The 22,952-nt window shown below is 34.9% G+C and overlaps 1 protein-coding gene across 1 annotated transcript; it reads right to left on the bottom strand.

The window, feature by feature from the left end:
* Positions 1-17,540: 17,540 nt before the first annotated feature.
* On the bottom strand, positions 17,541-21,462 carry LOC127104263 (uncharacterized). Its single transcript, XM_051041453.1, has 9 exons — positions 21,147-21,462; positions 20,950-21,059; positions 20,671-20,789; positions 20,485-20,582; positions 20,048-20,135; positions 19,824-19,961; positions 19,578-19,698; positions 18,491-18,624; positions 17,541-17,971 (listed from the first exon to the last, which is right to left on the bottom strand). The coding sequence occupies exons 1-9, from the start codon at positions 21,206-21,208 to the stop codon at positions 17,927-17,929; spliced, it is 915 nt and encodes a 304-aa protein (XP_050897410.1). The 5' UTR covers positions 21,209-21,462; the 3' UTR covers positions 17,541-17,926.
* Between the last annotated feature and the right edge of the window lie 1,490 nt (positions 21,463-22,952).

Here is a 22,952-nt window from a genome sequence, read left to right as displayed (position 1 = left end):
TGTCCATTGATTCTTATTCCTCTCAACTCTTCCCCGACGGCGTAGTCGTTAGTGGGAGCAGCAACATTAAGAGTCTCATGAGCGGGTGCAGCAACAGGCGAAGCACGGTTGGATGCTGGGATCACAACTTCCTGTCTCTGGGCTAAGGCACGCAGCTCCTCTTGCCCCTGAACGACCCCTTGCATCATTGTGATGAACTGGGCCATGTTTGCCCTCATCTCAGCTAGCTCAGTCTGAACTTGATCCATACTTCTTCTGATGATTGAGTCTGGTCGTGGTGCGGACGGTGATCAACAATCCTGTCTCAATCAAAACCCAAAGTGAGAAGTCACTCCCAAGCATGTCTGCAATGCAAGGATGATATATGTATGATATGCATATGATGCGAATGCTATTTTATCATGAATGATCCTGAAAAGGATATGCGTATGCGAGTTAACTTTTTTTCTTTTTTTCTCATGCATTATTATTTTTTTGAAAATAAACATGCTATGATGCAAATGATGCAACATGACTGGTCAGGAACTGGCATCTGAGGAACCATCTGAAACCCCAAAGTCATCTGAGGAGCTGGCATCTGAACCCAAGTCTGGAGAAATGAGTCACCATCTGAGCGAGTACCCTCAAATTCAGCCCAGGGATCCGAAATAAACGGAACCCTCTGATCAATACCAGGGTCAAACCTCCGGCGTCCAGAAATAACGATCCATAAATCCGACTCAAGATCATCAACACGGCATTACTGGCAGAAACTGTATCTGTAGAGATCAAACCCTCCCCTCACTGGTAGGTTCTAAGAACAGAAGTTTGTCAGTTTCAGCCCTTCAGTCGAGAATAATACGTTTACCACTGAAGGTTTAGCATTATTACGGGATAAAAGACCTCTGCTGACTCCCCTCAACAGGAAATCCTAAAGCAAGTTCCCAGTCTCGGGGTCCTCGGATTGAGCAGCGAGAATGCGCCCACCAGAGCTAACATAAACGCGTCTCGGAGGAGAGGCCTCGACTGAGTTCTCGGGAAATGGTCACCAGAGTCGACGATTTCTAAAGGAATATTTGTCGTTATGGAACATCCATAGGACAAAATATATCCAACAGAAACCTCGTCTGGAATGTGGGTCTCATGAACAACTTAACGTAGCAACATGCCACGCAAGCCTCATGACTATCCACTCTAACACCTATGTGTGCACTCAAGCCTGGGTAGTGGGCTTATTTCTCACAGAATATCCCATCCCAACAGACAAGCAACCAGCAGATGAATGTGAATGAATGCAAACAAAATTACAAACATAAATGCAAACAATAGACAATGAATGCAAACAGTAAATAATGAACGCAATAAATAAACACAGCACAAAGCAACCAAAACCCTAATCCTAGAGAGCGCTAGGAGAGACTCGCTCAGGGAAGATGGACCAGCATAGGTCAACTTCTCCGCATCCCCAGCAGAGTCGCCAGCTGTCGCATCGCGCGAAAAACCGGCGGGAAAAGAAAGAAACAACAGAGCCGCCACCGTGCGTTATTTATCCCAAAAGAGGGAAAGGAAACGCTCGAAGTAAACCTAGGAAAGAACATGGTCTCGCGACCAAAGAGAGTGGGTTCGGGAGTCGGTTATGCGAAGGGAAGGTGTTAGGCACCCTACGCATCCGTAGTACTCTACGGGATCCACGCACAAAAGGAAGGAAAATTGGTTGCTAAACACTGCTCGAACTCACACACACTGGCTGAAGGAGACAAAAGAGACTGACTGAAACTGACTCGGCAGGATGTCGCATCCTGGGCCTACTTAGTCTATCAGACATAGACATCAGAGTCGAAGTAGTTCGGACTGGGGAAACGACACATGCTCGCTAGGATGTCGCATCCTATGCATACGTATCTTCTCGGACGAGAGAAGAATCAGAACATTCGTAGCTCGGCTGACACGCACACAAGCAAACAAAACACAGGCAAACGTGGAGCCCGAATGCCAATCACTGGACTTACATCAGCATCCGAACCAAACACACGCACACTGGAACCCAAATGCCACTCGATGGACTTACATCGGCTTCCAAGCACACTACAACACAGCAGGCTGATAGGGAGTCGGGGACTCGAGCCTATAACTGTCAAGCACACAAAAGAAAAGAAAAGGCGCCCGGAGAGATCAGCTCAATCTCCTGCCTACATACTTCATCTGGTATGAAGATCAGGGCGATGTAGTTCCCCTACGCAGGGAGGAAGGATCTAGCCTAACCAGATAACAGAGGGAGACACAACTCTAGGGAGACTACGACTCGAGCCTAGATGTTGTCATGCAAAGTCGTCCCTAAGTTATGGTTTCTAGCTAAATGGCACAAGGGCCAACCTATCCTAAGCAGACACAGGATAAAACCGGGTCTCGATTGCAACTAGGGCAAGAGAAAGGGGATATCTCAATCACAACAGGGGTGAGAGAAAAGAATCGGTGTTAGTGGTTAGTCAAACTCGACAAAACATCGCGTCTCGTGCCTACGTATCTCATCTGAACATGAGAATCAGAGTTGCCGTAGTTCGGCCAAACAACTCTAAGTATGGCTCACATAGGAAGCAAGCCACACAGACTTGACTTGCACAGGAAGCAAGTCAAGCGCAACCTACCTTGCACAAGGGCAAGTCTAAGCTAAACCTAAAGAGGCAAAGCAAACAGGCAATCACACAAAGCACACTCTATATGCATACAAGAGGCTCAAGCAAAAGGTTAGGCACTAGGGCCAACTGTAATAGGGTAAGTGTTGCTCTTAACCTTGCCATTGAGAGGCTAAGGTGAAGCAGATGAATAGGAGATGAGGGGTGTGCCTCATTGCTTCTATCCCTAATCAGGGAGAGCATCAAATAATAGAAAGTGGGGGAGTTCAGAAGGATGGAACTCTCTCCCCATTATTGACTCGATAGATCTTGGGCTTTTATCTCAGTGCTTCAACCATGTAATGGGAGCAATGAGATGACTCACTGAATAGTGGGGGATAGGCTACTTATCCCTACCTTCCACCAATTGCCTTATTTGAAGGACTTTTCCTGCTTGGGACAATTTTAAACACACACAGGCATTGCCTCTTAAGGAGGACTTCAGACAGTTTGCCCGGCCAAATTAACAAGCCGGGACTCCAGACTACATGAAGTAAAAGAGATTATACCTCAAGCAAGTTGCTAAAAAGCAAAGCAAAGCAAGTTCAGAGAACTTAAGCAACTAAAGTACCTGAAAAAGTCAAACCAATCAGTAAACAGTTCCACAGTTAAAACCAAAAGGAATGGATAAACAGTCAACTACAGAAGGTCAACTGTGCAAAGCAAGACTCAAACACATGAGTCAAACCATCTGCAAAACAAAGGTTAGTTCACATGTAAACAAAACCAATCACATTTGTATGATCTCAATGGCAATGGTGCTCAACCTGAAACAGGAACTCAATAGTAAGCACAGAAGACCACTAGGACTAGCCTAGGGTCAAGGATGGAAGAAAAAGTCAAGGCAGCAAGGAAAAGTCAACCAAAACCAAAGGCAAACATTTGAGAAGCTATCACAATTGGGCCCACATTCAAATCATGCATTATGATCATTTTATGAACATTTGAAGTCAAAGTAAGGCAAAGGAAAGCATACAAAAGTCAACAGAATAACTTGCATCAAAAGTCAACCCAAACATTTTCAAAAATCATCAAATAAATCACCTTCAATCCTAACATCTAGCATGGTATACATGTAAAATTTCATGGCATTTGGATGAGAGGAAGGCAGTCAAGTAAAATCATGAAGTCAAACCAAATTCAAGCATGCACAATGAAGGTCAACAAACATGGGTCAACTTCAAAAAATCATATCAAATTGAAAACAGATGAGAAATGAATGAGATTAACACCAATGCAAAGCTTGAGATGTCTAGTTATCACATATGAAATTTCATGATCATACAATATGGTATGAGAATTTCCCAAATGATTTGGCAACATGTAGCACAAAAAGTCAATCATGGACTAGGCAGGGAAGAAAATTCACAATCAAATGGAAAACAGCACAATTAATTCCAAGAAAATTCATACATGAACTAGACATGTGATAGATGATTCATGCAAAATTTGGGGTCATTTGGATGCAAGGAAGCATGTCAACAAAATTAGGGAAAATGCATGATCATGGTATGACACCAAATATGACACATAACTTCAAAAATTCATAACCAGCAAACCACAAATGGGAAATCCACAATCTTTATACCAAAATGAAGGTGAACATGTCTAGTTTCATCACAAAAATTTTCAAGCTCATTGGATGCAACATCATTATTTCACAATTGAAATGGCCAAGGGTATCATTTATGCATACATGTTGGGAAAACAATTATCATTTAAAATCCAGCTAATGAAAAATTAATTAAAAATCAAAATCAAATACTAGACACATTCATGAACCTTATGGAAAAAATTGCATGATTTTTGGATGAAAATTGAAAGAGAAATTAATTGTTGAAGATTGATGAATAATTGAAGCAACGTGAACAAAAGACATGAACTAATGGGTCAAACTAAAGTCAGCGCATGGCAAAAGCGTAATATAGCGTTTCATTAAACCAAACGCTGCGTTTGGGAGGGACACTGGAAATGTTTTTATTGGCCCATCTTCAATGGAATAGTAACACGCATAACAACAGCCAATCATCATCAAGGTTTCTGGGCAATGCTTCATACAGACTAGGGTTTCAGCAATGGCAAGGCATTCTCATGCAACCAAGCCAACAAACGAATTTCAACATTATCAATCAAAAAAAAGCATGGCATTGGTACAGTAGGTTCATGCTACAGCACACAAACAACAAAATCCAAACATGGTTCATGAAAAATCTGGGCAAACATGTAGGATTCAAACAGGGTATCCATCAACATTCAAACACGAGCACAGGAACAAAATGCCCAGAAATCCATGGCAGGCATACCAATAGCATCATCAAGTCACACTCAACACGAATATAGCATCCATTTCCTCTAATTCATCATGACTAAACCAACTCGAGGGAAAACACATTTGTGCACAAAATGAAAATCAAGATTTAACACAGCATAGTTCACCACTTAGCACGATTCAAATTGCAATGGAACAAGCATGGAAAGACCTTTCATAAACATAGCATAGCATGGAGAAAGAAGGTATTCGAAAATTTACTTGGTTTGAAGCACAGCTGTGTTGCAATGGAGTTTTGGCTACTTTAACTCGAAACAGGTATTCCTTAGACCTTGAAATGATGAATGGTGCAGCTATTTCCAACCGAGGATGCACAAACTAGCTCAAAACGATTTCTGCCATTGAAGGGTGCCTTGAAGATGCAGTGCTCGAAGGAGGGTTCCAGTTGGTAAATAATGGTTCAAAATGCCTCACAATGATGTCTAGATGAAGAAACAATGAAAGTTTGCTCGTGGTTTGTGCTGATTCTTCCAATTCGAGCAGAAATGCAAAAATGCAAGAGAGAGGAGAATGAAGTTTCTGTGGTTTTTTAGATGGTGGCTAGGGTTCAAATGAGCAGAGAAAATGTTTACATCCATCTGTTTTAGCTCACATTATCACATGCTAATCCAAGTTTAATCAAATGGCCCTTTTTGCCAATTGCTAAGTTGGAAACAAATGAGTAAATGGAGGTGTATGTGCCACGAAATTGGGCCTTGGTTATGCTGTACAGGGCCATTACTTATGCTGTTCGTTGTCTGTTTAATGATTTGCTAGCTTGCCTTGCATTTGTGAAGCTATTTGCACCATTTGTCAATTATGCATTTTTGGTCCAAAATGTGGTATGGAGATGGCATGAACATGAAATGATGCTTGGAACATGTCACAAATATGGTATAAAGTGGATCCCAATTGGTCAAATTAAGAAAAAGTCCATAGATCAAAAAGTCAACTATGAGTCAAACTTGGATTTTTAAAGGAATAGGTCCAAAAATGCCATTTTGATTGGCAAGGTTTTGGAAGGTGAAATTTATATTTTTGGAAAGAGGAGGAAAAATGTGGTTTGCAGGAAAAAAACCCCACCAAATTTGGTCTTATGGTTTGAGAGATATGCCCCTTTGAAGTTCAAAAATTGATGAAAATGATTTGATCATATCTTGACAACCATACATGGGATTTGAGAGTTCTTGGACTTTTTGAAAATGGGAGAACAAGATCTTCAACTTTCATGTTGGGCAAAAATTCATTTGAAGCTTGTATCATGATGCAAGTTGAGGATCAAGAAGTTTCTATTTTTGGCAGTTGAAATTACAGGTCCAGTTTCTATTTTGGGAAATTTTCTGTTTGACTTGATTTTCTTCCATGATGTTGATTGCCATGACATATGAGGCCTATTAGGACATGAATAAGCTCTCTCAAACCATTTCCATCCATCAAATCCACAAAATCAACCACAGTTGACCAACTTTGACTTTTCTAGGGTTTTGGACTGACTGTGCATTTCTGATGAATTCCAAACCCTAATTCATTGAGACCTTGACTTCAAATGATGTCCCAAGTTGTATGGACTCTTGATTATTAATCATGGTGCCCAAATTCCACAAGAATGGCCACCATCCACTGCTTTGACTGACTGTTGACTTTTTAGGGTTTTTGCCTGGCTATGCATTGACTGATGACCTCTGAGCCTTCAACCCTTGACTTGAACACTTCAAATGAACCTCCAAGTCATGTGAACTTGTTGGACAAACCCTAGGGCCTTTGCTCCTTGAGAAACACCCTTGCTTGACTGGTTGACTGATCTCCTGATCAGTTTGACCTAATTCTTGCTTGCTTGCTCTTGAGGCAACTGGGGGACAATGCAAATGCTATGCAATGGATCATGATATGCTATGACTTAATATGAGAATATACAATGATAGGTGCAAATTTGAGGTGCTACAGATAGGTATGACTAAACTCTAAATTGTATCTCTTTAGCAGTAGATCATTAACCCTGGTGCGCTTTGAGCCTTATATGGATAACATACAAAAATCTATCTCTTTCTTTCTTGTGTGATTAACTCATGTCTGTTAGTCTCTAGAACTTGAATTGACTCTTGTTGGTGTTGTTGTTTACTTGTGCACACTGATATGATAGAGGCAATTTTGTTTTTTTTTTTTAGTCAGTTAGCCAAAAAGCCAACCCTGAAATAATTTCATCCCTTGTTTGAAACACCCTTGAGCCTATTATCCTTTTTTTTGTTTAAAACTCATTACAAGTCGAGAAGTGAAAAACAATGTTATCACCCTATTCAAATGGTTGAAAGAGTCTTGTTTGGAGTTGTGTGGGATTGAATAATTATGTTTATAATATTTCAGAAGTTGGTAGAAAAAGAAAAGAAAAATAGAAAAAGAAAATAGAAACGAAAAAAAATGAAGAAAAAAAATTGAAGGATGTATACATGTCAATACATACTCCTTATGAAAAAGAAAAAAAGAAGAGAAAAAAGAGAAAGGAGAAAAAAATATGAACGAAAACAGTTAATATAGAGTTGTTGAAGTGAATGAAATATTTTGTAAATTCAACTCCCGCAGTTTCTTTCAAGTCTCTTTTGTCTCTTTGAATTTTAGCCTAGTACCCCTTAGGATTTATCTCACCCTTACCTTGGTCGCGTTACAACCAAATAAAAGTCCTTTTGATCTTTGTGTGCATGTATTCCAACTATGGATATTAGAGTCCTTTCAAGCTTATGGTAGTATTAATTTTCATGTTGTGCTTTGAGTGTAAACAGTTAATCTAAACACTTGAGAGTTGAGTGAATTATATCTTGTGAGGATCTCACTGATGTTGATGTACTTTTTGATAATCTGTTTTTCTATCTTCTTTGAATGTCACAAAAAGTTACTTACTAACACCATATTCTTGAAGCTTAGACTTAGAATTATGCTTATACCTTGTATCTTGAAAACTTTTGGAAGTGCATGCTCTGTTTTCTTTCCTTTTGTTTTGAAATTGTAATTTTGCTCGGAGTGCAAAAGTTCAAGTGTGGGGGAATTTGATCAGTGCATTTTGATGCACATTCTTCTATAATAGTACTTAGACATTTATCTACTTTATTTTACTTATTTTACTATTTTATTATGTTTTTATATTTAAGTTCATGATTGCCTTTAATCTATTTTCGTTTGCTATTTTTAATTTTAGCGGTTATTTGATATATGTTCACTATTCGGATCATAACTTGAGCTACGGGATGCCGTTTTGCAAGTTCTGACATGCGTTGGAAAGATAAGAGAAAGAGATACAACTTTTATGTTGAAACCAAAAGCTGATTCGGAGTGAAGACGTCTCAAATAATTCGTTGAAGTTTCGTACTTTAGGAAATATTTTCTTTTGGGCCATTTGTTGGGCCGAATCTAGGTTTTCCGGCTCAGTTTGAATTATTAGTGAAACCCTTATTCTGTTTAAAAGAGCAATCGTGGTACTAGTAATTACACGTTATTCATAATAACTTTTTGCTTTCGTGCGATCATGAAGAGAAACTAATCTCCTAGAGTCAATCTGCTGTAACCGAATTTCCAAGGCTTTGAGGTTTTTATTCTATCAATTTAATTTCGTTCTCTTTCAATTCTATTCTATGAAATTTCATTTGCTTAATCTGTATTTTATGGAATGGTTTTGATTAAATTCGTATGATTGCATTTCTAATTATTAATCGTCGTTTTCTTCGCTTTGTCGTTAAATTGCATTTGTAAATCGTGTTTGCTTAATTCACGATTGTATTTATCCGTTTGCTTAATTCGGAATATAGGAATATAAATCTGTCATATATCTATTGCGTTTGTAAATCGTGTTTGCTTAATTCACGATTGTATTTATCCGTTTGCTTAATTCGGAATATAGGAATATAAATCTGTCATATATCTATTGCGCTTGTCAATCGAAATTGGATCGAATAGAGATCAAAGTCGCTTAGGGAATTGGTAGGTAAAAACCAATGATTAGCCGGAAACCGAAAACAGTAGATTGACTAATTTTATAATCGCTTATTTTAATCACTTTTTTTGCTTTTTATTTTCTAAATCGACCACTAAAACATAAACCCCTTAAATCAATTTCATTAGGTTAGGAATAATACAAGAATCCTTGTGATACGATACTCGAGTTGTCGCTTCCGCTAAACTACAGTTTTCTAATTACTCGTTTTGACCCGTGCGCGACAGCGGATCATTTGCATAGAATTAAATAAATAGAATATTTATGAATTCTTTTATCCATATAGTATTTGATTTACAAATAATTCTCCAAAAGTGATTGAAACATTCATAACGTCATGGTTAAGTGAGGGGAATAAATATTGTTACTTAGCATTATTTATCGATGAGTGGGTAATTTTGAAATTGTGGTTTATATATTATAATTAGTTTCCATTTTTTTAACAAATACATACTAATTATGCTTGTTTTCACTCAGTGGCCATTGGAAATTGATCATCTCTCTTCGCACAAACATGGTAGTTACGTTGTGTTCCTTAGGCAGACCACTTGAATCAAAGATGAAAATTATTATTTCTATGTAAGTTTATATGATACTTTTAGTCATTTTTCTTTGACTTTGTACTTAACTTAGAGTATAATATGTTTAAATCATTTTCAATATGCAGATATGTGGAGCGGCGCAATATGTTGAAAGGATTTAGAAATTAAGAAAATACCCATATTTTGTACACCTTTGGTAAGTAGATTACATGTGACGTTCATTTATCTATAGTTACATGCATGTGTGGTTATATATTGATGAAATTTTTGAATTTTTAGACGAGGAAACAGAAAGTAGGATACTAGTGTGGTTTTTTTTGTCATGAAACACATGTTAAACATTGTCTCTTCCAGCATTGTTGATTCTTGGGATCAGATATATATCTTTACAATAACGTTTAAATGTTTAAAGTTTTATTTTAATTCAAATAATGTGATCTTCAATTTCCTTCACTTTTTATATAGATGTTTCATAACACTACATCATTCTCACAAGAAGACTTTAAAGGTGTTTGTACACGTTGAGCATTTTGCTTCAATGCGTTTTATAGGAAAGGTTTATCACACGTGATAGTTTGTAATATAAGTTTGTTGTATTTTTTTTGTTGGATATAAATAATATTTAGGTTTGCTACATTTTTGTATAGTCATATTTTGTAATTATATATGTTTGCTATATTTTTGGATTTGATGGAAATATATTATAGTCATATTTTGGTTACAAAGATATACGTATTTGATGGTTCTGTTGTGGTATAATATAGAGTATAAAATACATGTGCTAAAAAAAGGGGAATATGTGGAATAAATAAATAAATAAATTTAAAAAAAAGTTTTTCACCACACTTGATTAAGATGATTGTGGTGATAGTCAGAGTGCCAATTATTATATATCATGTTATGGTTGGGAATCGAACCCATGAACCTAATATACTTCATCATGGTTGTTTGCGCTAAATGTCGTGATATGTAGGGTGCGTCATAGTTTATCATCACGGTCACATGCCCATGGTCGAAAGAAGCCTACTTACTACCACCCCTTACCTTATCACGGTTGGTCAACCGTGATCGTATCTCTTTTCCAACCGTGGTGAAAGGGCATTTACGTAGTAATGAAACTCAGGATTAGATAAATGGACAGAGCATTTTCCAACCAACTTCATTGACCTTTCATTGAAGTCACTAGGTGATTCGTCTGTTTGTAGCTTCAAGTTTATCTTACTAGTTGATGTCACTTTAGGTTGAGGTCAATAAAAGTTATTGCGGAAACATTTTTTCGTGTATGCTCTGCTTTGTATAGAGTTTGGTAAAAGAGAAAAATTCCACATAAACATTGTTCCCATAAAAAATAAAGGGAACATGTGTAGTTTGCTGAATTCATTTTGGTTCCCTTTGCAATCGTCTTTATTTTCCATCTTCCCAAAAAAAAGGTAGAAAACCAAGAGTTCTATTACCTCTAATTTATGCACCCACTTAAAATAATGCTTCAAGTATACATATGTATATCTATGGGTCTTAGTTGCATACTAAAGTACCTCTTGATTGTATCGCCTATTAGGTTGGGATCCAACTTTTGTTGTCCAAAAGTTCTAGCCTCAACTGTAGTTAATTGGCACCACATATTATATAAGGGTTCTAGAAACCTTGTTGAAATTGAGTTTGAGGTTGATTATTCCTCATTGTTTCATTGGTTCATCTCAACATTGTTTCTCACAGGATTATTTTGGTACAACTAGTTCATTATACTCGTAAAGTGAATTTTTAATCCATGTTTGTTCACCAACATAACCAACATATGGTGTTGGTATAGTTGAATCCATTGAAGTTGTAGCTCTTAATTACATCTGGGTTTTTCATGTATGTTATTGGATTAGCTAACTAGGGTGAGCAACGACCTAATTGATGTTGAGTCTAATATTCCACAAAGGGTCTTTCAAGGTACAACATATTGTTTGCCTACAAAGTATTATCATATGGAAAAACTTGTGTCAGACCAATTTGTTTAATTGCATCAAGTCGTCTATTTTCCATATATACTTGTCCATATTATGGCCTACAAAATTTACACTTGATTAATTATTCACAAAGATAATGTGCCATTCTTCCCTTTACTGAGAATGGGTGATGTGATTTGTATTAAGTGATGTGTAGATTTTATTAAGTTTGCAGTTGACTAGGTGTGTAGGGACTACACATTGTGTGACCTTTTGTTTGAGAGGTCGTAGAAGAAGGTAACAACAAGGGGAGAAAAATTTCAGGATCGCAAGAAAGAGAGACATGACATCCTCATTCAAAACCTTAAGGTGTCGGGTATATGGGTCACTTTTCTTATAAATTCAACATTTTACACATTCATAGGCAATGTGAGACATAATCACTCACACTTGAATCTAAAAATCTCTCTCACAAGTGTGAGTTCCCACCTCATATAACAAGATCCAACACATGATCCATAGTCACTCTCCCATCAAGCCAAACAAAGGGCTTTGGTACCAATTATTGGGTAAACGAGCATAGAGAAAATAAAGAACACAATTACAGAACAATGACATTTGTGAAAACTCCAAAATATGAGGAAAAATCCAGGACCGCTACAACCAACATATAACGATTTAATACTTATTTTTTGTCTTGTATGTTAACTTTGAGATTTATTTTGGTCTCTTAATTTAAAAAGAGTTTATATCAGTCCCTTAATTCTTCAAAATGCATCATGTTAGTCTTTTTCGCTAATTAGACGAAAGGAACTATAGTCGTACACGGCGCCACATTAGTCCTTTTCGTTTGCTCTGTTAGTCAAACTCAAAATAAATAATCACTTGGTATATGGGTCACTTAAGGTGTCGGGTATATGGGTCACTTTTCTTATAAATTCAACATTTTACACATTCATAGGCAATGTGAGACATAATCACTCACACTTGAATCTAAAAATCTCTCTCACAAGTGTGAGTTCCCACCTCATATAACAAGATCCAACACATGATCCATAGTCACTCTCCCATCAAGCCAAACAAAGGGCTTTGGTACCAATTATTGGGTAAACGAGCATAGAGAAAATAAAGAACACAATTACAGAACAATGACATTTGTGAAAACTCTAAAATATGAGGAAAAATCCAGGACCGCTACAACCAACATATAACGATTTAATACTTATTTTTTGTCTTGTATGTTAACTTTGAGATTTATTTTGGTCTCTTAATTTAAAAAGAGTTTATATCAGTCCCTTAATTCTTCAAAATGCATCATGTTAGTCTTTTTCGCTAATTAGACGAAAGGAACTATAGTGGTACACGGCGCCACATTAGTCCTTTTCGTTTGCTCTGTTAGTCAAACTCAAAATAAATAATCACTTGGTATACACATGGCGCTTCGTTTGCTCTGTTAGTCTCCAAAATATTGTCTTCACACGGATTTGAACCATAGACACATTTGTTGCTAAGTAATAAACCATACCACTAGACCACTTCATCTCTTAATTATTAGATTTACTAATTAAATATATAATGAAATCTTAATTATTTGTAAAAGAAATTAACAATAATTTCATTCTTAATTTTTTGTACAGCTTAATATACAAACTCGGAACTTAAATCATACAAACCCAGAAATTGAAACACCATGGTTGAAAATCTTTTTGTCATGTGTACAATCTTAATCCAAATCCAAAAATTAATCGAAATCGAAATCCAAACTTGCAAATTTGGAAATTTCCAGATCTAGAAATCGAAATCGATATATATATATTATAGCATCTAACACAAAATTATAAGAAAAAAGAAAAATTAAATCAAACTTAAAGTATTTATTAGTGGTGCATCTTATATTCAACTGGAACAAAAGTGTATATATATTTACAAACTACTTTTGATTTCACTTGACAAACGAATACTGTGAGATTTTTTTAATTAATGTACGTGACCAATTGTAATTTTCTTCCTCGTCATGATAAGGCTAGAGTGGTTGGAATGGAAAATTTATGGATGTGACATTCTTTTTCCGAAAAAATCTGGATGGGACACTTTGCTTGGATTTTGTAGGTACCAGGTTAGGTTTAAGTGACTTTATTAAACCATAATTTTGGTGATACTTTTTTATGGATCAATAAATAATTTATACAAAGTTATCAAAGTCACCCTACCGTCACCTCATTGAAGCCCTTCCCATTATGTAGAGGATATAATTTTAAAAGAGGTATATGTTTTAAATGTGGAATATGCTTTTAGAAAGAAATATCCACTATGTCATGTTTTTCTACCTACGTATATCATCATTTCAAATAAACTCATAAAAAAAGTATTCATTATAGAACTTCCGATTAATGAATGGGCGGTTCCTCTCAAAATCCATTGAAAAAATGGCATTATGTTACGTACTTTTTTTAAATTTAATATTAATAAAGAACATTAATAATAAATATAACTAATATTAATTATAAATATATATTAATTAATATATTTAAAATAAATATAAAAATTAATAATGAATATATATAAATTAGTTTTGTAGATATAATAAAATAATTTATTTTTATTTTTATGTACATAATTTATTTAATTTAATTTTTTTTAGATTTAATTAGTAATGAAATATATTAGTTAGATTTTAATTATTATAAATTAATTTCAAATAATTTAAATTGATTTATATGTGTATAATTATTTTATTAAAGAAATGTAGCTTCGTCACTGCAATGGACGGATGCTTTATTTATTTTATTATTTAAGTACACTTCTGTCACTGCAATTGACGGATGCTTTGATTGTTTTATTTAAAATGTACAGATTTGCATTACACTGAGCGAATGTTTTGATTATTTTATTATTTAAGTACAGTTTCGCCCTTGCAAAGGACAAATGTTTTGATTTATTTATAATGGGTTCGCCAATTGTTTTGGCGGATCCAAGTGACGGATCTGATATAAATAGAGGTGTGGTGTGTGTTGGGAAACAAGTGTAAGTTGTGTTGAGAAAAAAGTGTGAGTTTTAAGTCTCATATTGTTTAGAAAAGTGGAGGTTGAGCATTTTATAAGAGGACCCGTACACATACCACCTTAAGGTTTTGGGTGAATATGTGATGTCTCTCTCACTTGTTTGGGTGAATCTTTGACCTTTAGGTGACTGTTTGGTCAAATGTGAATGTTTCCCCCTTATGATGACTCATCAGTGTGATCTATTTTTTCACATCTATTCTCATTTTCTTGTAATAGTGCTAACATGGTTCGTCGCGCAAAGGGAAAGTGATTTATTCGAGAGACAAGTCTCCGATGGAGATGCTCTTCTGGAACATATGTAGTTTCGAACAATTACAAAGGGAGTTGATTCGTTGGTTAGACGGTGACATACCTGAAGGCGGAAAAAATTAGAAGTATTGAGATACACGATGTTCTGCGTGGGTGGGTGCGAGTTAATAATGATAAGGATGTTATGAAAATGATATTTGGACTAACTGATATCATTTTGATTGTTGTAATCAATTAGAAATGTTGTGTTTAAATGTTGTGGTTAAGTATTTTTATTTGTTTTGATATTTATTGTATGTGTTGTTTATTTAGACTTGTTGTTATTCGTTTTGTGATACATGATTTCTTATTATTTACATTTGTTACTTAACTAGTAATGGTTCAAATAATTGAGAAGTTTGATGGCAATCTAAAAATGATACTTAATAACAAAATAAAAAGTTAATTATTACTAGTTCCAACATTGGGACGCTGAGTTCGGTTGTGACCAGGAAGACGACACATGGAATATTTTCTCTCCAACTTATCAGTCGTGTCCATTTTTGTTCTAATATGTGTGCTCATTGGGCGACCTTTCTTGTTACTCCGTATTCTTGGATTATGGCAAATTTGATCTCCTTCATAAATAGGTCAATATTCATAGTATTGTATCATTGGAAAGCTTGTGTTGTAAACCCCAAATAGATTTGCAACCTTGTAAACGTTGGACAAAAGAGCATAGGTTTTGTGGCGCATCATAGAACATGTAGCGATAACATGTGAACAAGGGACACAGTAATGTCCCATAGGTTTCCCCATCGTGGTTCATTGTCTCCTTCACACTGAAAGTGTTTTTATTGTAGTAAAAAATTCTTACCTGATGCGTGTTGGATTTTGTTATTTTTTCTTTCATCACCTTAATGCAATTGTTAGTAAATATTTGCCCATAATTCAAAACTGCACTCCACTTTACACCTCTTTCAGCAAATAGTGATCTTAGTCTATAGTATGTTGCACTTACCAATGCTATAATGAGCAGATTACGGGTGCCTTTAAAGAGTGAATTCATTGACTCGATGAGGTTCGTTGTCATGTAACCAACCCACATCTTCAAACTTCGAACACACTAGACCATCAACCAGCACTTACACCTAACAACCAACAAGTAACACCCAACAACCCATATTGAACATCCAACAACCTTTCACCCCAACACAACAACCTCATACCCCAAGTCAACACTATCGTCAACCATACCCATCATTTAACCTAACCCTATACAACACTCAACAACAAAACTCAATTTTTACCCCCTCAACATCATTCATCCAACAACAAACATCATCCACCACTCACTATAACCAATACTCATTCTCACAACATACCCCACAAGAACACAACTACTAAACACCCCGACCACAGATACCTTTTTACCACTCATAAACCTTCACCCTAAATTCATCCAAAGACCAATAACCATACACCCCCTACATGAATAACTCAATGTCACCTACCACCCAACCAAATTAGAATAACGAGGAAACAAGATTAATTTATGGCAGTAGGACGACGACGGACGAGTTTACTGATGATATGGTCGTTGAATTTATGAATCCTAGGAATGACGCGGGACCTTCTACTCAACAAACAAATACTAATGAAAATCGTAAAAGGTCTACTCGAATTGGACAAGCTCCTACATGTGGAACTCATCGACGCTTTCATCGACCGGGTCAAAATCAAGGCTAGATAGAGATTTAATGTACTTTTTTAATTACATAGATAAATAAATATTCTTTTCATTTTTATTTATTTTCTTTTATTATCATTTTATTTATTAATTAAATACATTTTAATTATAACAATTATTTTTATTTTTATTATTTTAGCACTTAATTAAATATAAATAATTATAATCCATTAACATTAATAAAAAAGATTAATATTATATTATTTATAATATTGCCCACACAGGATTCTTCTTTTTATTTGTACATTGCGGCCCATTCAATGGGTGGTGGTTCCTTATTATTTACACATTGCCGCCTTTTCAACGGGCAGATGTGTAACAAAAACGATTTTTTTTTTTGAAAGTATGGTAGGTTGGTATTTAATGAAGGGTTATTTGGTATTTTTTTCCCTCCAATAGTGGGCAGGAAAGCAAAAAATTCAAAATACACATTATTACATTGCCATTCAATTGAGTGAAGAACATTATTATTAAACATGGATCGTGAAAATTAATAAATTATCAAAAATTCAATATGAGAAATAGCATAAGCCACAAATAAATAGTTGTATATAAAATAAAGTATGTTGCACATAAATAATATTACAAAAAAAATAGATTAATAAGATAATTGACAAAAACTCAATCTCAATTTTTCAAACTAATAAAAGATTATGCATAATTGTATACATTGATGCAGACAGGCAAAAAAAATATAACTAAAATGTCTTCCAATTCAAAATCTATATAATACCTACTAGGATTTTGTATTTTTTAACTTCCTAATGTTTAAAAAAACTAGGACACCAATACATGTTTTATAAATTTTTAATGTTTAAAAAAAATTGCCAATCACTGAAACATAAATTTCCCTTAATAATCAATTGATTCAATTAAGCAAGATCAAAAGTGCCACCATAAAAAATAGGCATGCCTATATATTAATAAACTCAGTACTAGTGAAAAAAGAGAAATGATAGGTGAACACCCAAAGTTATAACACCAAAAAGGATCCTTTTTTTATTTTGAAGTGTATTGGTGTATTTTCAAATTTTCCATAAATACATGAAATAAAAAAAAAAACAGATGAAGACACATTAATTAGTATAAGGTTTCAAATATGGTGCCTAAAATTGAGTTTTCAAATATCATAGCTCTAAGTAAAGAACAGTAGAAAAATAAGAGTGTTCTTAACTCCTGAAGATCCCAAATAATATAAAATTTGAACAGTCACAATCTTCAAACTAAGTGGGACTGAGAAGATCTGGGCCGACCAAACCAAGCAACGCATTTTCTGACATATGCCAACACTGCCCGCCAACACTGCCCTTCTTCCAAACAAAAGGAAGATAACATGAAAATAAACTGTATGTAATTAAAAATGGCTTGAGATTTTTTTCTTTCAGGTACAAATAATTTAAAGAAATGACAATCAAAATTTGGTTTCTCATATAGCAGCCTCTTTCGCCTACACTAACTAACCCGAAATGCAACTACAGTATTGCTCTTTGCCTTTCGTCAGCATCGTCGTGTTCCACCTGAAAACAATGAAAATCAAGATTGTGATGTCGGGTTTGGAACTTAAAAATTATAGGAATCTCATACAGAACTCAAGCAGTCACTTTAGCATCACTTTTTTTTAAAGTTAACCCTAAACTTAAAGTTGGAATCGATTGCAGCCTCTTATTTTACTAATCACAATATTACAACAGTGTGTGCTTGGAATAATTATTAATTACAACTTTTAGAATGTAACTTTGGTACGCCAAACACAGAATCAAAACTATGTAATACATCTAGAAAAACAGAAGTCACAGAAAAGAGATTGGCTGTGTGGTCAACATACAAAAATGGAGGCATCAGCTTTATTTTCAAACTCAAAGCAATGAAATTTCAGTTTAAAGCATCATATATTTAGAATCAGTAACAGGTACCTTCATATTGCGACAAAATATTGACAATTGTATACACCATAATTCCCACAGCAGTAAAAGACAAATACACAGTAGCATTTAAAAGAACACAGATTTTTACATAAGGAAACAGTATTAAATTACCTCAACGAGGACCCTTGTTTTCTTTGATTTAGGATCAAGGCCATCCTTTTCAAGTTTCTTTGAAGCTAAAGTCGATTTCCTTTTCGCTTTCCTTTGATCACGGGCTTTAGTTTCTTCATCTTCAGCGCTTCCATCTGCAATAGTAGATGTCATCGTGTTATTGCTTCTTAAATGCGTATGTTTCATTTTATTCCAAAATCTTACAAGGGGAGAGTTCTTCTCAAATGTCTCACCTCCAACATATATGTTTCATTTGGATTGAGTGTAAAAAAATAATGGAAGAAAATAAAATTGATTAAAACTAACTAAGAAAACAAGTGAATTTTGTATATTTTATGGGACTCTCTCTAGATGAATAAGAATCAAAATGTAAATAGATGGGTAAGAATGGAAGTTGTCAACTCAAAACAATGTAATCGATGACGGATCATGGAAAAAAGCCAAAAGTCTGACATATGGCGCAACCATATCCATGTGTGGAGCCATGGTGCTGTCGTCCTTCACAAATTAGCCATATCAGTTTTCCAAAATCCGGCAGCTATATCCACCATGGCCGATATTACAACACTGACTCAGTTTGAGTTCTCTTTCTCAGTTGAGGGGAAAAACTTCAATGTGGGTCTCACATTATTTTTTCCCCTTCATATTTCTTCCCACCAACACCACAAGAGAAAAAACTGTGCATTCCTCTCTAATAGCAAATTTCCCTTTCTCCCATTTTCAAACCAACCAACCAAACAAGTAAAAAATAGGAAAATCTGACTACAGTATTTAGAACAAGTGAAAAAGATGACACATAACTAGATTATAAAATTTGTATCCAAGACTTTCTGCAACTCAAAGAAAACGATTTCACATGACACAGTCACACAGCTCAATGTAAACAATCTCATGTGACACACTTAACTATCATACCATGCTTATCTAATTCAGAATCTTTTGTATTTTGGTTTTGGTTACGCAAAAGCAAATTCCTTGATGGGTGAAGCAATATTTCACAAAACATTTTCATATATCCTATTTCACGTATATTTTAGCATGAAAAAATACTACATGCATATTGTAAAGCTTCTAAACTAAATGTTACCAAGTTCATCATCGCTGCCATTGCCCTGTGACTCATCAATTGCATAAGCACCAAAATCTTCTATGTCATCTTCCTCTTCAAGTTCATCATAAGCACCTTCTACATACTCTATTTCTTCTTCCTATTCAATTTGAAAAAGGAAAAAGGAATAAACCAAGGTCAACACATTACCAAGTTAAGTTACTAAAACTTTTGAATCTAAACAACACAGAAGAGCAAAATGCATTTTTTATATAAAATACGTACCATTTCATCCTCTTCTTCAGCAGGTTGACTTTTCTCCATTTCAATAATTTTATTGTATTCTTCAAAAGGATAGTTGATGATATCATCTTGCTTGTAAAGTCCTTCTTTAAGGCGTGCCAATAGCTCTTTCTCAATAGACTGAGTAATATTCAAAAGCAACAATGAGGAAAGCAAAGATAACATAAAATTCAATGCACATTAGTAACATTAGAATTAACTATAACCTTTTCTAGCACAGCTGCTTTTTCAGCCTTCTCTTCTCTTCTAGCTTCTCTCTTTACCTCCTTCCTAGGCAATGTCGTTATTTTCTCCCTGTAAAACAACAACAACCAACATGAACAATCAGGCTGCTTTTACGGAGAAACTGATATGAACTTTCTTTGAAGACTAAACCTTAAAATATAGTAGATGAAGGAGACGAAGAATTGTGACATGAATGTAAATTTACAAATCTACAGACACGAAACCGCATAGAAGTAGATACACACAGGTATAGAAAAGCATCACAATACACCAAATGTGAGATCATAACAAAACAATGTGTCAGAAATCAAATAATAAGCAATTTATTTAGAGCATCTGTTTCACAAGCAACTTCAAGATTTGTAAGGCACAGCTTAACAAGACAAAACATGAAGCAAAAGAGAATCAAATCACAGACCTTGTTTTCAAAGCAAGCTTCCTCATACGTATACGCATCTGGGTCATTTTGGTCAACCGTTGTTTTATCTTGTGTAGAAGAATCTTGGGCCAATACATCTGTCAGTACAGGAAACATCAAGCAAGCAACCAATCTCAACAATTACTTACAAACAAATGTTGCAAAGACTAGATAGATATTCAGTACCAGATTTTTGTCTATGACTTCAAGTGCCTGCTCGTAATTCCTAGGCAGCTTAACTCTTTCCCACAAATCCTTTGGCATATGAGCTCTTTCAATAGTTTTCATGTAAAGGTAAAACACACCTACATCACATATTGCAATTGTATCATTCATTACTTGCACTCTTTACCATTACCATAAACTATGCAGTTTTTTCTTTCATATTCAATAAGCATTTCATTACAATGATTCAATTTCTATGTGAAATCTAACAGAATAAAAAAAAAGACTAAGTAAAAGTACCATTATCTTCGCGAATGGTGGCATATCGACTATTAGCTAAAGGACAGGAACTTCGGTTGCAAATTCCAGTGATGCTGTAAGGGTTTCTACAAAAAATACCTGTCGTAATTCTACAAACAAACAAACAAAAAAGCGTTAAACCATTGGAAGTGGTTGCAAAAACAGAGATAGAAAAGAAAAGGCGCGGATATGAATACTTTGCCATGAAACTGCAATGGTTGTGCCTGATAACTTGCCATATAACCTCATCGTGCTGCATCTTTGGAATGAAATTTTTAGGGTTTTAACTTTGGGTGTTGAGGTTTTAGGGTGAAAACGAATGGATTGGATGGAAGGAAAACCGAAAGGGTGCTGTGTGAGGGAGGTGCGACGGCCGACTAAATGATGATGGAAACTGGGCTAGGTTTCAGAACCTTGCTGCTACTACACTGTTGCGCTTTTCTTTCTCTCTTTTTGATCAACTAAACGACATCGTTCCATATTTACCAATTTGTTTATAGATAAATTCTTTGTACACATAAATTTCGATGGGATACTAATAATAAATTAAAGTTTTTATTTTATTTTTAAATAAAATAAGAAAAAAATATGTACACAATTTTATACGATTTATCTATTAATAATATATAATTCATCGAATTATACTTATATTTTAAAATTAAATTGATATTAACATTATAAATTAATGAATTTATATTTTAAAATTATACTATTTATCTATTAATAATATATAATTCATCGAATTATACTTATCTATTAATAATATATGACGAAGAATTTAGTTCTGAAATCTAAATATCATGCACAAATTTCCGTTGATTATCATATTGCACAAAAATCCAAGGTTATAAAAAACTCTAGGAGAATTAACAAAAGAGGATTCAGAAAGTGGATACTTAAGGATAAGATAATTCATCTTGCAGACAATCTTAGCAACTCAGTTGAGACACCAATCATGGTATCTGGACAGTGGATGTCAATTTAGTGACAATGGTTATGATACCATTTTTAATCAAAAGTCATGTAAGGTTGTTAGTCAGAAAGATGGTATAATCCTTTTTAACGGAAAGAGAAATAATAACATTTATAAAATCATACTTTCTGATCTTGAGGATCAAAATGTAAAATGCTTAATGTCTGTTAATGAGGAGCAATGTGTATGACATAGATGTTTGGGCCATGTTAGCATGTGGAGGATTTCTCAGCTAAATAAGCTTGATTAGTCAGAGGCTTACCTAACTTGAAGTTTTCTTCAGGTGCTCTTCGTGAAGCATGTCAGAAAGGCAAGTTTTATAAAACTTATTTCAAAGCAAATATTATTGTTTCTACCTCTAGACCGTTAGAACTTCTACATATTGATTTGTTTGGGCCAGCGAAAACTACCTCTATTAGTGGGAAGAAGTATGGATTGGTCATAGTTGATAACTACGGTCGTTGGACATGGGTAAAGTTCTTGAAACACAAGGATGAGTCACATTATGTTTTCTCTACTTTCTGCTCACAAGTGCAAACAGAAATAAATTGCAAAATAGTTAGAGTCAGAAGTGATCATGGTGGCAAATTTGAAAATAAGCATTTTGAAAATCTTTTTGCTGCAAATGACATTTCCCATGATTTCTCTTGTCCTAAAACTCCATATCAACACGGGGTTCTAGAAATGAAGAATATGACTTTGCAAGAAATGACATGCACCATGATCCAAGAAGCTGATATGGCTAAGCATTTCTGGGCAGAGGTAGTTAGCACAACTTGTTAGATTCAGAACAAGATTTTTATTATACTTGGGTAAGATTCCTTATGAATTGTGGAAGAACGAAAAGCCCAACATTTCTTACTTCCATCCTTTTGGCTGTGAGTGTTTTATATTGAACGCTAAAAAGAATCTTGGCAAGTTTGATTCTAAGGCACATAAGTGCTTATTGTTAGGATATTCTAAACGCACAAAAGGCTACATGGTATTTAACACTGAGACACGAATTGTCAAAGAATCAATTCATGTCAGA

The sequence above is a fragment of the Lathyrus oleraceus genome, chromosome 7 (assembly GCF_024323335.1).
Source record: "Lathyrus oleraceus cultivar Zhongwan6 chromosome 7, CAAS_Psat_ZW6_1.0, whole genome shotgun sequence".
NCBI lineage: Eukaryota > Viridiplantae > Streptophyta > Magnoliopsida > Fabales > Fabaceae > Lathyrus > Lathyrus oleraceus.
The sequence above is the reverse complement of the archived record's forward strand: the minus strand, read 5'-3'. Positions and strand labels throughout refer to the sequence as shown.

What these genes read in the sequence shown, in the direction of transcription:
- LOC127104263 (XM_051041453.1), bottom strand. Translation starts at nt 21,208, where the DNA reads ATGCAGCACGATGAGGTTATATGGCAAGTTATCAGGCACAACCATTGC. An exon ending in TGGCAGCGATGATGAACTTG is followed by an intron (nt 18,625 to 19,577) that starts GTAACATTTAGT and finishes CTACTATTGCAG; the next exon opens with ATGGAAGCGCTGAAGATGAA. An exon ending in AAACAAGGGTCCTCGTTGAG is followed by an intron (nt 17,972 to 18,490) that starts GTAATTTAATAC and finishes CATTGTTTTCAG; the next exon opens with GTGGAACACGACGATGCTGA.